This window comes from Micropterus dolomieu, linkage group LG01 (assembly GCF_021292245.1).
Source record: "Micropterus dolomieu isolate WLL.071019.BEF.003 ecotype Adirondacks linkage group LG01, ASM2129224v1, whole genome shotgun sequence".
Taxonomy (NCBI): Eukaryota; Metazoa; Chordata; class Actinopteri; order Centrarchiformes; family Centrarchidae; genus Micropterus; species Micropterus dolomieu.
This window is the reverse complement of record NC_060150.1, coordinates 47,099,626-47,112,832: the sequence shown is the minus strand read 5'-3', so window position 1 is coordinate 47,112,832 and position 13,207 is coordinate 47,099,626. Positions and strand designations below refer to the sequence as shown.

The window sequence follows — 13,207 nt, the reverse complement described above, 5'->3', positions numbered from 1 at the left end:
AAACTGCTGGTTAATTTTCACAAATACATTGTCATTGGATAGAAAAATAAATAAAACGTGTTCATAGAAATAAAACCTGGGGGGGGGTGATCACGTCTTGCTTATGTTGCAGTATCTTCAGTATCTTTTGGGGGTACTTTATATTTAATATTGTGCTTTCACTTAATAACTCTGCAGATAGATTTTTAACGCAAAATTTAATATCAGTAAGATTGTATTGATAACAAATTCACTAGCTAAAATATATATATACACACACTTTACTAGTTACAGAGTATTTCTACACTGGAGCTGCTGCTTTGTAGTAGTATCTGAGTTGGTGTATCTGGAGTATCAGATGCCAAAACATTTAACATTTACTGAAGGTGTTGTCGCACTTCCGGGATGATCCACCTGACGAGCACGAGTCATGACGTCATCTAGGTATTTAAGCAAAGTGAAGATGAAGTGGAGACTGTCGAGGCTGCGGAAATCATTTTTAGTCAACGCTGAGTTCACCTGATCCTTTCTGTTTAGTGTTTTTGTGTTCGCTCCAAACAAAACAGACCGTGAACGCATCGCCGGGACCAGTTTTTATTTATTTATTGATTGTTTTGTTTCGGAGCTCAACTCTTCTTCACCCTCCTCATGGACTCTGCAGGTGAGACCAGTTGTGCAGAGATTTCACTGCAGCAAAATATCCAGAACTGCAACCACCGGGACTTTCGTCCTGGAGGTTCAGAGGCTACTTCCTGTGTTCCAGTACATTTAGGTACTGTAGCCCACTTAAGTACATCTCGGAGGTACTTGTACTTGGACTTGTACGTTTTACTGTACTGCAGTTGTCTGACAGCTTAAGTTACTACTTTTTTGCACACAAACAGCTTCTCAAATATGTTTTGTTAGAACTTAAACTCCCCAACTCTTTATACAAGTACAGCTGAAACCATTAGAGATTAATCAATAAGTGGATCGACTTCTTAATTAAAGGCAAACACATTTCATGGTTCCAGCTTCTCAAATGTGAACATTTGCTGATTTTCCTTTTAATTATGTTTAATTTATGTTTAATAATTTTGAGGATTTTGACCTTTTTTTTTTTTTCACAAACTAAATAATCAATTAAAGGAGAAAATAATAAGAAAATCTGTTTATTTGTTTGTTTTGTTTGGGGAAATATTGGATAATTTGAACTGTTTGTTTTCCTCAATAAAAATATAATGTTTATGTATAATTTAATTAATTTGAATCACGACCGAATTAGCACTTAATTTTTCCTTTTCTTTTGTTGAAGATAATTTATATTTTGTTGAAGAAAAGATTTGACTTACTTTTACTCGTGCATATTTGTTGAAAAAAGATTTAATCATAATTATTTTGAATGTTCTGCCTCAGATTTGGGAAGTGATCCACTGTTTGGCACCAAGTGTTGCCCGTAAATAAGAGTTTAAACCACAATTAACCATCTGGTTTCTTTAACTTTCACTCAGGGGCAAAAATCAGCCTTTAACTTGAAAAAAATAATAACTATTTTACATTTATCTTGATATCCAATTACATTAATTTTTATTATCGTGATAACACTTTTGGCGATATGAAACAGTTATTTAGTTAAGATCGTGTGAGAAGTTTAGTGAAACTGCGAACAACTCGTGGACAAGAGGTCACAATTCAATAAGGTTGGAAACCACTTTATTAATTTCAAATGATGTGTTTTATATGATTATTATATTTTCTTTATGTAAATATATGTGAAACTTAATCTGAGAAGAAACTGTAGCTGTAGAAGAGTAGAATTAGAAAGAAGCACATTTTAGTATATATAATTTTACTTTTATACAGTACTGGAGTACTTTGGATACATTTAATTCAACTTACACAGTAATTAAACATTTGCAACCCTGTAAACATGCAGTCCACGAAGCACCAATGAATAAACACCTTTATCATTTTGAATTAAAGCATTTATAATGAATTCATCTTTAACATTTAAAAGATGAGGTTTATAGTAATAATCTTTTCTTCTGGCTCTCATTGGTCAGAGGGTCAGCGGGGACGGGAGGGCGGCGGTCAGAGACGTTCCCCTCTCGACGTCATCATGAACCAGATCCGCAGGAAACGCACGGCCTCGGACAGGAAGCCGCTGGGACGCTTCCTGTCCTGGACCTCGGACCGGAAGGGGATCCCTGAGGACGGAGAGACGGAGGGCAGAGAGGAGGAGGGAGGACGGAGCTCAGGTGTTGTTTCACAGCTGGACGTGAATCTGATGTCACTTCCTTTTTGTTTTCGTTTACTAAACAGTCAAACTTTATCATGTTTTATTACATTACATCTTGGTGATTAAATCCTTTTGACATGAACCCGGAGCTAAACTAGTTCCTGTAGCTGTGAGGAAAAACAAAGTTCCTGCAACAACAACTTAAAGTTGCCTAAAATATGAAATTCCGTCTTTGTGTTTGTGTCCCTCCTCTAGAGCTACAACAAACGATTATTTTTATAATCGGTTAATCATCATACGACGTCCTTAAACATCTTGTTTTGTCAAAAACCCAAAGATATCCAGTTAGCTGTCATAGAGGAGAGAAGAAACCACAAAATATTTACTTAAAAAAAGCCGGAATCAGAGAATTTTGACTTCTTTTATGACTCACAATGATTATTAGATTATCAAAACAGTTGCCGATTAAGTTAATAGCTCCAGAACACATCGAGTGTAAGTGTAGAGGACGCTCTCCTGACTTGTCTCAGACCCCTGAAACGTTTTGCACAGAACAAGTTTTGTTGGCTTTTGTCCTCGGTTAGTTACACTACAATCCCGTTACAGCCGGTACCGATAAGAGGAACGATTTCACATCTAATAAGAAGGGGAACATGTTAAAGTTGAGATGGCAAAATAAAAGAGGTTAAACATATGAAGCCTCGTTAGATCAGATGTGTGTTCGCGTTTCAGGCGCCGCTGTGGCCGTGGAGAGCGAGCGCGACGTCGGCTGGGGTCGAGTGTGTGTTTTCCTGCAGAGGTTGGGGAAGAAAGTCGACAGCCGGAGCCTGAACCTGGCTCACTGTGACCTGACTGCTACAGACCTGCTGGAGCTAGGTGCACACGGTTACTCTCATTTTATAACTGTATAACACACAAGAGGTAAACTCTAGTGTATTTTTGGTGCACTTAAAAGCCCCAAAATGTAAAATTTGGTCAAATAAATATACTGCAGGTACAATTACAGTATGCAAAGGATCAAATAATGGAGACAAAATGAAAGTAATATGTTTAAAAATGACTTTATAAAGCATGTTGAAGTTTTCTTTGAAGCGTTTACAGTGAAACTGTCTGAATGAACACGATGATGAAGCAGTTTAGAGTCTCGTGAAGATTATTCGCTCATGTTATGTAAGAAGAAGTCACGTCCAGTTTTAGATTCAAGACAGAGTGTGTTCTGCTGAACAGCAGCCAAGGTAAATACACGCAGTGTAACAACAGCACAAGTAGAGAGGAGACATGAAGTCAGCTCCGTGATGATATCTAGATCAGAACAGACTGAATGCGACCCTATCAGAAAAACTCCTGTGAGCTTATTGAACTGAATGTGTGTTTCAGTTGTAAGTGGAAGATTGTGTAGTTTCCTATTTCAAACTATTACACAGTCTCACTTTAAACCAGAGGCTCCAGACTGAGAGGTCAGGACTCCGATGAGATTAGGTTAGATTAGACAGCTTTATTAATCTCCAATGAGGAAACTCAGATGACATCAAACAACATAAACAGAAAAGACAACCAGTAAATTCACAAAGGACAAGAAATAAAAACGATACAGCCATTAAAAGCATTCTGACGCCTGATCAGAGCTGACGACAAGATCCACAACATCTAGTTTGGCACTTTTCTGCGATGACCGCCAGTGAATTAGGGGCAAGGACAATCGCAGAGCCAGCTTTTTAAATCAACTTACTGATCGTCTACAGTAACGCACAGCACAAAGAAAGAACACTGACTGTAACGCCTTGATTTTAATTTTATTTTAAAGCAGGTTTCTGCTCACATCAAAGGAGCTTTATCTTCTCAGGGACAACCTTCTTATAAACTGAGTCTTCTTCCAGTTTAGTTTTCTATCACCAACGTATTTACAGGACTGGACAATTTTAATCTTTACAAAGGGGTCGTATCGCTGCGAGTGCGATTGTCTGTTTAGGAAAGTCAGACGTTGGGAAAAGGTGTTTCAGATGTCAAACAACACTTTGACTGTAGCAGGAAAGTCTCAGGTAGCTGCGAGTCTGAGCATCAGCGTTCACGGCGTCACATCGTCTGCCCTCCTTCTTCCTCTTCTCGTCCTCTCAGCGACGTTGCTCGAGTTTCTCCCCCTGCTGGAGGAGGTGGACCTCTCCTGGAACGAGCTGATTGGCGGATGCCTGGCAGCGCTGACCTCTCACCTCCAGCGTGTGGGCGGGATCAGAGCGCTGAGGCTCTGCAGCTGTAGGCTGAACGCTGATGACGTCGCTGCGCTCGGTGGGTCATTATTATTATTACGTAGAATATGGACAGACTGACAAAACAAAACTTCTGTAATAAAGTCTGTTAATAGATGAATCAATTAAATAATCAACGACTGTGCAACTAGTTCGTGAATCGACTTTTTAAGTACCAACTTCTGAAATGTGAGGATTTACATCAGAGTAAACTAAATCTCTTTGGTCAAATGAAGACGTCATCTCGGGCTCTATTTTCTGACACATCAGAAATAATTATCAGATTAATCAGTAATAAAAATGATCGTTAGCTGTTGAAAATGTTTCAAACACATTGATTTTATTAAGTACGCGACAAACGTTTGTGTTTGTGTAGGTGAAGCTCTCGGCTGCGTCCCTCTCTTGGAGGTCCTCGATTTGTCGTGGAACGGTGGCGTTGGGGGCGGCGCTTTGCAAGGCCTGCTGGGTAAACTTCACCCCACCCTGAGGGAGCTCCGCCTGGTGGCCTGCCGGCTCACTGCAGCTGATGTTCCTGCACTGGGTACTCGCCTTTAATGCACATATACTTGGATGCAAAGGCTGGAACAGGCAACATCCCTCATCTGCTTCTTTTTCCTACATTTCCCATAATGCCGCTGGAGAACACCCACAGAACATGTTATATTCATGAAGACACTGTGTGTGTGTATAACAAATATGTCTGTCCCCCTCAGGAGGGATGGTGTCCGCTCTCCCCAGACTCAGTGTGTTGGACGTCTCGTGTAACCCTCAGCTCGCACAGGAAGTAGATGTCGGCGGCTTCAGAGGGCTGACCTCCTCCCTCTCCCACGCCGCCTCCCTCACCACGCTGCGCCTTCAGGCCTGCGGTCTGACGACGGACAGCCTGGACGCTCTCAGTATGAGACCTACTGTCAGTATGCATGTACATGTTTGGTTTAGGTTGACGCAGGGAAAGACGTTGTTTTCAGTTTGAGTTTCTGTAGGTTTTGATTCTTCAGACGCAGCAGCTGCGGCTTCCTACTCCGGCATAGAAGCAAAAAGCTGTTATTCAGGGAGTTTCCAACTCTCTCCAGAGGCTTAAAATGGCAAAAGAAAATGTTTTTCCTGCATTCTTTTGTTCAACTTGTATCGCTCCATCTAGGCGACGCCCATTTCTGCCTAAACACTTTATTTTATTATTACTTATTTTGGTTTCACTAAAAATGCTCGCCACACTCTTGTAGCCGTGGTCTCTCTGACATAAATTGCTAATTCAATTTAGATTAAACAAAATCTAAACGCTGATAGATTCTACTAAAGTTGGCGGCATTTCACCTGAAGGTACCGCTGTAGCAACATGATCACTTTAGATGGCCGGAACTCCGAGAACTTGAGTCTGAATAACTTTAAATTTGGCACATTTACATTCCCTGTCCGGCAGGTGGTTCGCTCCGCTGCCTCCCCTCACTGCGAGAGTTGGACCTGTCCTGTAACAAAAGTCTGGCTGGAGGCCTGAGCCGCCTCACCCTCCACCTGAGTCACCTGACTCAGCTGGAGAGCCTCGACCTTCACCTGTGCTGTCTCACGCACAGCGACCTGGAGGCCCTGAGTGAGTCCGAGTGTGTGAGTGAATCTTAAACCTCAGACTGACCTGAAAGCAGGTCATGTGACTCCTTGTCTCCAGTCCAGGTGCTTCCCTCTCTGACGGCGCTGACGGAGCTCGACGTGTCGTCCAATAAGGCGTCAGGGGGCGTGGTCCACCCGCTGGTCTCCGCCCTCCCTCTGACACAGATGAGGCGTCTGCCGCTCAACAGCTGCAGCCTGAACGAGGAGTCCGTTACTGCTTTCGGTACGTACATACTACTGATACTGCTAGAGCTAGTACTGCAACTACTACCTGAAGAACTGATACTTCTGAAACTGGTACCGTGAGTATTAATACTGCAGGGATAGAAGTATTCACATAATTTACTTAAGTTAAAGTGGTAATACTACAATGTATAAATATTATTACAAGTCAAAATGTATTCAAAGTATTACAAGTACTAGTTATTTAGACAAATGGCCCACGTGATGGTTATATTATTATACTTTATAATATAGGATTATTATTACTGGTGCATTCATGTGTAATTGTATTTTACTGTTGTACTTGGTCAAGATAGAGCTCATTTTAATTTTTAATTGGGTAGTTTTTACAAATATTGTTATAGCTACTAAATAATGTATTAAAAACTACAGTATTTCCTCCTGAAATGGGAATACTCAAGTACTAGCACCTCAGAATTGTACTAAAGTACACTCCTTGCGCAAAATGTAGTCAGTTACTACAAATTAACCATTTTATTTTATTTTTAAATACATGTGACTCCATAAAAAGTCTGTTTTGTGTGTGTGTGTGTGTGTGTGTGTGTCAGCTCTCGCCGTGCCGTACCTGCGCGGCGTGGATGTTTCCTGGTGTAAAGTGGTCGGCGGTCGTTTAGCGCTCCTGCTGGACGCTTTGCAGCCGTCACTCATCCTGGAGCTCCGCCTCAGCAGCTGTGCGCTCGCCACTGAGGACCTGCGACACCTGGGTAACACACGCACACACACACACTGTTACACAACGAGCCATTCATTTATTTAGATTTAGTTGCCTTTAAAGTTAAAGATAAGCTTTTTACAAAGTCATTTGTACACGTCACAGTAGGATAAACCACAGTATTTAAATTCATGATGGCTGAGTTCCATTTAGCTGCTTCAGTTTCAGGGTCTTTCATGTTGATTGTAAAATCTGAATTTACAAAATGACGAGTAAATTCAGCCTTCAGACAAATTTCCACCTGAAATGTCACAGAGGAAAACCAAAGAGCCCCTTAAAATGGAAATCCTCCTGAGTCTGGAGCTCTATTTAATCCTGCTTTATTTCGTCCTCCCTCTTTGTCCTGTGCAGCTGCCGTGTGCAGACGCGGCTGCCTGTCCTCTCTGCGGGTGCTGGATCTGTCCTACAACGGCTCGGTAGGTGACGACGGCTGGTTCGCCCTGTTTGCAGCCGGAGGCCTGGGCTCGCTGGAGGACGTTGACCTCAGCCTCCGACCTTCGACCTCTGCTCCCTGCTCACGCTGGCTGCCGGCGCTGCTCACCGCTCTGCCTCGACTGCCTGCTCTGACTCGGCTGGCGCTGCGGCGGTGGACGATGGGCTCTCAGGACAGACAGCAGCTGAACCACCGCCTGAGGAAGAGGAGCGTCCTGCTGGAGTGGGATCCACCCAATACAGAATCAGCGTTTAAGGCGACCAGTCAGGAGAGTCCAGAGGATAGTCAGCCTGAGGAGTAGGGACTCAAAATCCTGAAGATGCTTAGCTGAAAACACGAATAATGGACACCTGAATTAAAAAAAACATGACCAACACTCCAGACAGTCATATAGTTTTTAATTTTTTAAAACACGGAGCACGATATAACACACGTCTGGGAAAATAATAATACAGAAAATATTTTTTATACATTTTCTTTTGCTTTTTCAAATCCGAACAGTAACATGTAAAAAAAGGAAATGACATAAAGAAGCACAGAGCACAAAATATCTTGTTTAGTCTATAAATATTGTAATAAAAACATGTTTTACTGAGTTATGGTACCGATATCATGAACCTGAAGTGATCTCTGTTGTTGCAAAGATGAATCTTTAACTGTAGATTGACTTCACATTCATGTCGCCCAGCTAATTTCATAACGTGAATATGGTATTTATAACACAGGTGCATCTCAAACAATTATCGTGGGAAAGTTCACTGTGAGCAGCAGAACCAGACCTCAGCAAACGTTTGCAGGGGTTTTAAGTTAATCGGCTGATTAAAGATCTTCTCAGGTCGACGTTTCTGTATAAATTCTTTAATGTAAAATTAATTTGGAGATATTGGAGTTTTGATTTCCAAGAGCTGGAAGACGTAATCTTCAAAAATTAAAACAAGAAAAAAGAGCTTGAAATATTTCACTTTATGTGTAATGAATCTGGAAGACACGATGGTTTCACTTTTTAAGTTCAGTTATAGAAGAAATTTAACTTTTCTATTCTACGATATAAGTTTTTGAGATGCACCTGTAAAAACTAAAAACTGTGTCCCACTGTTTTGAGTTAAATCAGACAAAACTCTTTATACAACCAAAACTAGAACTCATGGAGATAAAACACCTTTACTCTAAGAAACTAAAGGGAACTTTGTCCGCTGGGGAAGACCTCGCATCCGCTTCAGTTTTCAAGTCAAGAGTAACTTTTACAATTTCATAACAGTTTCTGAGAATGATTTTTTTTTTCAGTAGAGCTGCAACAATTAGATGTAAATTATTAAATAAATCAAACTATTAGATAATCGAATCATCTTTATTGTTTTAAGAAAAAAAGGCAAAACTTGATCTTAAATGTGAATATCTTTGTGTCGTGGACAAAATAAGACATTTGAGGACGTCGTCTTGGGCTTTGGGAAACACTGATCAACATTTTTCACCATTTTTTGACATTTTATACCAAACCAAAAAACTTCTCGATTAATCCAGAAGATTATTGACCTATTAATCGATTGTGAAATTAATTCTTAGTTGCAGCCCTGGTTTTCAGTTTCCCTGAACTAACTGGCCTCTGCGTTCTTTCATGAGCTCATTTAATTAGTTTTATAAAATATCTGAGCTCAGATGCAGTTAAGGAGAACTTTCAGAATCTTTCAGCACCTTTGAATCTATGCATTAAACATTTATATGTAAATAAGATAAGGATGGACACTTTCAGTAAAACAAATCTCACAGGTTAGGAACAGTTTAGTGTTTAGAAGTTTCATTTCATTCGTTTCAGCAGGACTGCAGGTGAAGAAGCTGCTGACTCTCGGCGTGTCGTGGCAAGGTGGAGTCGGGGCTGGTGGTGGCGCGGATTGTTAACAGGTCTGTTGCAGTGTTGGAGGTGGTGGATGTGTCTGTACCGGAGCTGTTAGTCCAGTACCAGTGTCTCCTCAAACTGTGGAAGACCTCGGCGAGAAACACCTGCCCGTCCACCTCGTACGGGCTAACATCGGTCTGCTCCGGAGGCAGGCGGCCGCTGGAGATGAGCTGTCTGAAGGCCTGAAGAGAGGGAGCAGCAGTGAGTTAAAGGTAGACGGTGTATCTGCTACAGCTGAGCCAGGCGACAGGGTGTGTAGTATGTGTGTTACCTGACAGACTGGCTCCTCCAGGTGGTTTCCCCAGATGTAGATGTGGGTCAGAGCTGTGTTCGCTGTCATAGCCCGAGCCAAGGACAGCAGACCCTCCGTCTTGATGTTGTTGCTGGTGACAGACAGCCTGACGGACAGACAGACATTCACAATGAGTCCAAATGTTACAGTGCAAAATCACCATGCAGCACGGACCCGGTACACTTTCCAAGGGATACATAGAATAAAATACAGAAGATAAAACACATAAGGGTTAAAAACAAAGAATGACTAAAGAAGAAAAGACAACTGAGCGTGCTTCACTAACACTAATAACTAATAGGGAGCACGGTGGGCAAAACCTCTGTAGCCTGCTGATTTCTTTTTTAAAAGAAGGATCAGCAGAGCAGAGAGTGAAGAAAGTGAGTCGGTGGATATGGTGTAATTAGCTCAGCCAGGTAGGAGTTTAATGATTTATTCTAACCACAGGGACAAAAAAACAAGAAAGCAGTAGTGAATAGTAGCAATAGGAAGCAGGCAAAGATCGAAATCCAACGTCCAAGCAAAGTATAAATCCAACCACGCACAGGGAGGACATCAGGAAACATGAAGTCTGTAGACAACGATGAAGCGGCAACAGACAAAGAGTCACACACAGACTTATATACATCAAGAGGGATTGACAAGACGCAGGTGGAAACAGTCACACAAGTGGGAAATGAAACAACCAGAAACGAGAAGAGAGTAAAGTAACAAAGTAAAACAGGAAACCTAAAAACCTAAGCCTAAACAAAGGACGAGCAAAGACAGGAAGTTATATAAATACACCACGAAACACAAGGAAACACATTAGTACAGAAAGACACAAGAGGAAGGGTTTACCAAAATAAAACAGGAAATACTAGAACTTAAACCCTAAATGACACAGACAGACACACAGTGTTTGGATGTCTTGTGTAAATATTTCCAGCTGCTCCAGAGAACTCTGACAGAAATCATTTAGTAATCAAATGTAAAATAAGTATTGTAAACCAGAGACCACGAAGGCAGCCAAACGTCCAACACTTCTGACAAACAAGAGCATGTAGAAGGTGAAATGTGAAGATGTTTGTCTGAGCGTGTTGAACTCACTCTCTCAAAGCGCCGCCTGGCCACGCGATGACCTCACTCAGGTACGCGGCACCGTCATCTTCAATCCGATTGGACGACAGATCTACGATCTCCAGAGTCGGGTTGTGCTTCAGCACCTGAGCTAGATGACGCGCGCCGTCACGGGTCACGCGGTTACTACGGACAACAAAGACACGAAGAAGAGGAAGTGACAGTCGTCAGTGAGAGTCATATTTCCAGAGGATCAGAGGGATTTAAAGAAGGAACCTCCAGACTAAAGGTGCAGGAGTTTGGGCCCGAAGGATGTTTTTGTTCCTACCAGCGCAGGTCCAGGTAGCGCAGGCTGCGGTTGAGCCGCAGGCCTTCAGTCAGCCTCTCCATCCCGGTGTCGGTCATGCCCATCTTCCCCAGGTGGAGCTCCACCAGGCTGCAGTTCACCGCCAGCATCTCAGAGAAGTGCACCGCCCACTCCTCCTGAGAGAGCGACCGACAGAGGGCTTCAGGTCCGAGTCACACGTCCTGTCCGCTGGGACAGAAACTCAGGACTAATTTGGTCCGTGTATCGTACCTGGTGGCTGAAGAGCAGCGGCCGGCTGATGTCGACAGAGCGAAGAGTCTTGTTGCTTTTCAACACGATGGCAAACGCTATCACGCTCTGAGTGGCCTGCAGGGCCAGAGGCAGAGGAAGACTTCTGATTGGATGTTTGAAATACTGCACGTTACTACACGTCATGAATATAAAATCAAAGAAATATTAATATATGATAAGGATAACTGTTAGAGGTTATTGTTCAGTTGCAAGTCGAACAGTAGTACATCTGCAATTTCAGGAACCAGCGTGATGAGCAGTAGGTGTGTGTGTGTTTACCAGGTCGCAGTCGGCCACCTCCAGCTCCTTCAGGGTGTTGTTCACCTGCAGCATGCTGGCCAGGTGCATGGCTCCTCTGTTCTCGATCTTATTACCTGACAGTCTGAGACACAGCAAGGTGCTGTTGCCCTGCAGAGAGAGAGAGAGAGAGATCATTACTTTCTGACTCTTCAAATCAATTCAATTCAGCTTTATTAGCATGAATGTATAACAACAATGTTGCCAAAGCTACATTTAAATTACATAAGAACAATTAATTTCATACATAAAACAGTAAAAGTTGTGTTTGTGTGTGTTAATAAAAAATAAAATAACAATAATAAAAAATATATAAAATATAAAAATTCTGTAAAAATAAATATTAAAAATAAAAGTAAATAAATAAAAGAGCGTGTGTGTGTTTGTTAAAAAAATTTAAATATATAAAAGATTTTAATAAACTAAATAAATGAAAGAACAACGTGTTTGTGTTATTATATTAATTTATTAAAAATTTTAATAAAATAAATAGATATAACCATAAACGTGTGTGTGTATTAATAGACAAAAAAATTTGTTAATTAATAAAAAATAAATAAATACATTAAAAAAAAGTATAAATGTGAAATGTTACTGGAGTTATTGTCAATAAACATGTTCATTCATCACCCATGAACTCAAACAGGAGCCACATGCAGGAGCACATGAAAATAATCTTCTGTAGGAGCCAATGTGCTCCGAGCTGAGAGCCACAGACAGGAAGTCAGGAAGTACTGAGAAACGGACTGACATGCTGTTGGTTTCTGGGGATTTGTTGACAGTGAGTATAACTAAGTAGGACTGTGTGTGTGGGTGAGAGAGACGGAGATGGATTTGAACCTGCAGGCTCTTGGCGAGAACTTCAGCTCCGTCCGTCTGGATGTCGTTGAACATCAGGTCCAGAGAGTGCAGAGCTGAGCCGTCGTCCTGCTCAGTGAAGACAGAAAGATAAACATAAACGACGACGGGAACACAAATTAAAAAAGGAAATTAAAGCTGCAAGCAGCGTTGGGCGGGCCCTCGCACTTGTAGCGCGTCCGCGCGTGACTCGGCCGAGTTGCATATTCTGGAGCTCTGCCGGTGCGGCTGTGAATTTCCTACGCGGTTCCGACGCCGCATGAAGGTGTTATATTTCACTTCCTGTGTCCCCTATGTGGAGCTACATAGCACTTGCCGCTATGAATATAAATCGGTATTGGCGTGTAGATGTCTGCGGGGTGGGAGAGTTATCAAGCACGTAAAGTTTGTTTCAGATGTGAGCATGTACACTGAACAATAATGTACCCAAACAATAAAATAAATTCCTTTTATATTTCCCCGCCTTGTTGTTTATGTGTACATACAGAGGAAGAATGTGAGAACAGCACACATTTCATCGTTACTGTGTGTTAGAGCATGGGAGAACAGTGGATACTTTTAATACAGCCCACACCCCTAATACTGTGTAACTATAACAAGTAGAGAACAGAAGAAAAAGATGTTCTTTCTTTACAACTGTCTGCATAGCTTATTCATATTGTGTAATGAATGAAAATAAATAGGCCTACTAGGCTCCTCTCTACTTTGACATTTAAGATTACCTTGTTTGATCCACCTTCATACACATGTGACATTACTGTACAACTTGAGAAAGG

At 41.7% G+C, this 13,207-nt stretch overlaps 2 protein-coding genes across 3 annotated transcripts in view; one reads left to right on the top strand and one right to left on the bottom strand.

Moving 5' to 3' along the window:
* Positions 1 to 445: 445 nt before the first annotated feature.
* Positions 446 to 8,050, top strand: lrrc31 (leucine rich repeat containing 31). The gene is made up of 10 exons (XM_046044646.1): positions 446 to 640; positions 2,022 to 2,216; positions 2,930 to 3,073; positions 4,313 to 4,480; positions 4,817 to 4,981; positions 5,154 to 5,336; positions 5,861 to 6,028; positions 6,104 to 6,268; positions 6,837 to 6,992; positions 7,352 to 8,050. Exons 1-10 carry the CDS (start codon positions 628 to 630, stop codon positions 7,732 to 7,734), a joined length of 1,740 nt encoding a protein of 579 aa, XP_045900602.1. The 5' UTR covers positions 446 to 627; the 3' UTR covers positions 7,735 to 8,050.
* A 715-nt stretch (positions 8,051 to 8,765) lies between these two features.
* The window catches only part of lrrc34 (leucine rich repeat containing 34), a 6,905-nt gene continuing 2,463 nt past the window's right edge, over positions 8,766 to 13,207 (bottom strand). For both annotated transcript variants that reach the window (XM_046044813.1, XM_046044821.1), the window contains exons 4-10: positions 12,414 to 12,500; positions 11,556 to 11,684; positions 11,256 to 11,351; positions 11,007 to 11,161; positions 10,709 to 10,864; positions 9,599 to 9,725; positions 8,766 to 9,509 (exon numbers count right to left, since the gene is read on the bottom strand). In XM_046044813.1, coding sequence (XP_045900769.1) covers positions 9,243 to 9,509; positions 9,599 to 9,725; positions 10,709 to 10,864; positions 11,007 to 11,161; positions 11,256 to 11,351; positions 11,556 to 11,684; positions 12,414 to 12,500 — 1,017 coding nt within the window. In that variant the 3' untranslated portion in view covers positions 8,766 to 9,242. The remainder of the gene's footprint in view (positions 9,510 to 9,598; positions 9,726 to 10,708; positions 10,865 to 11,006; positions 11,162 to 11,255; positions 11,352 to 11,555; positions 11,685 to 12,413; positions 12,501 to 13,207) is intronic.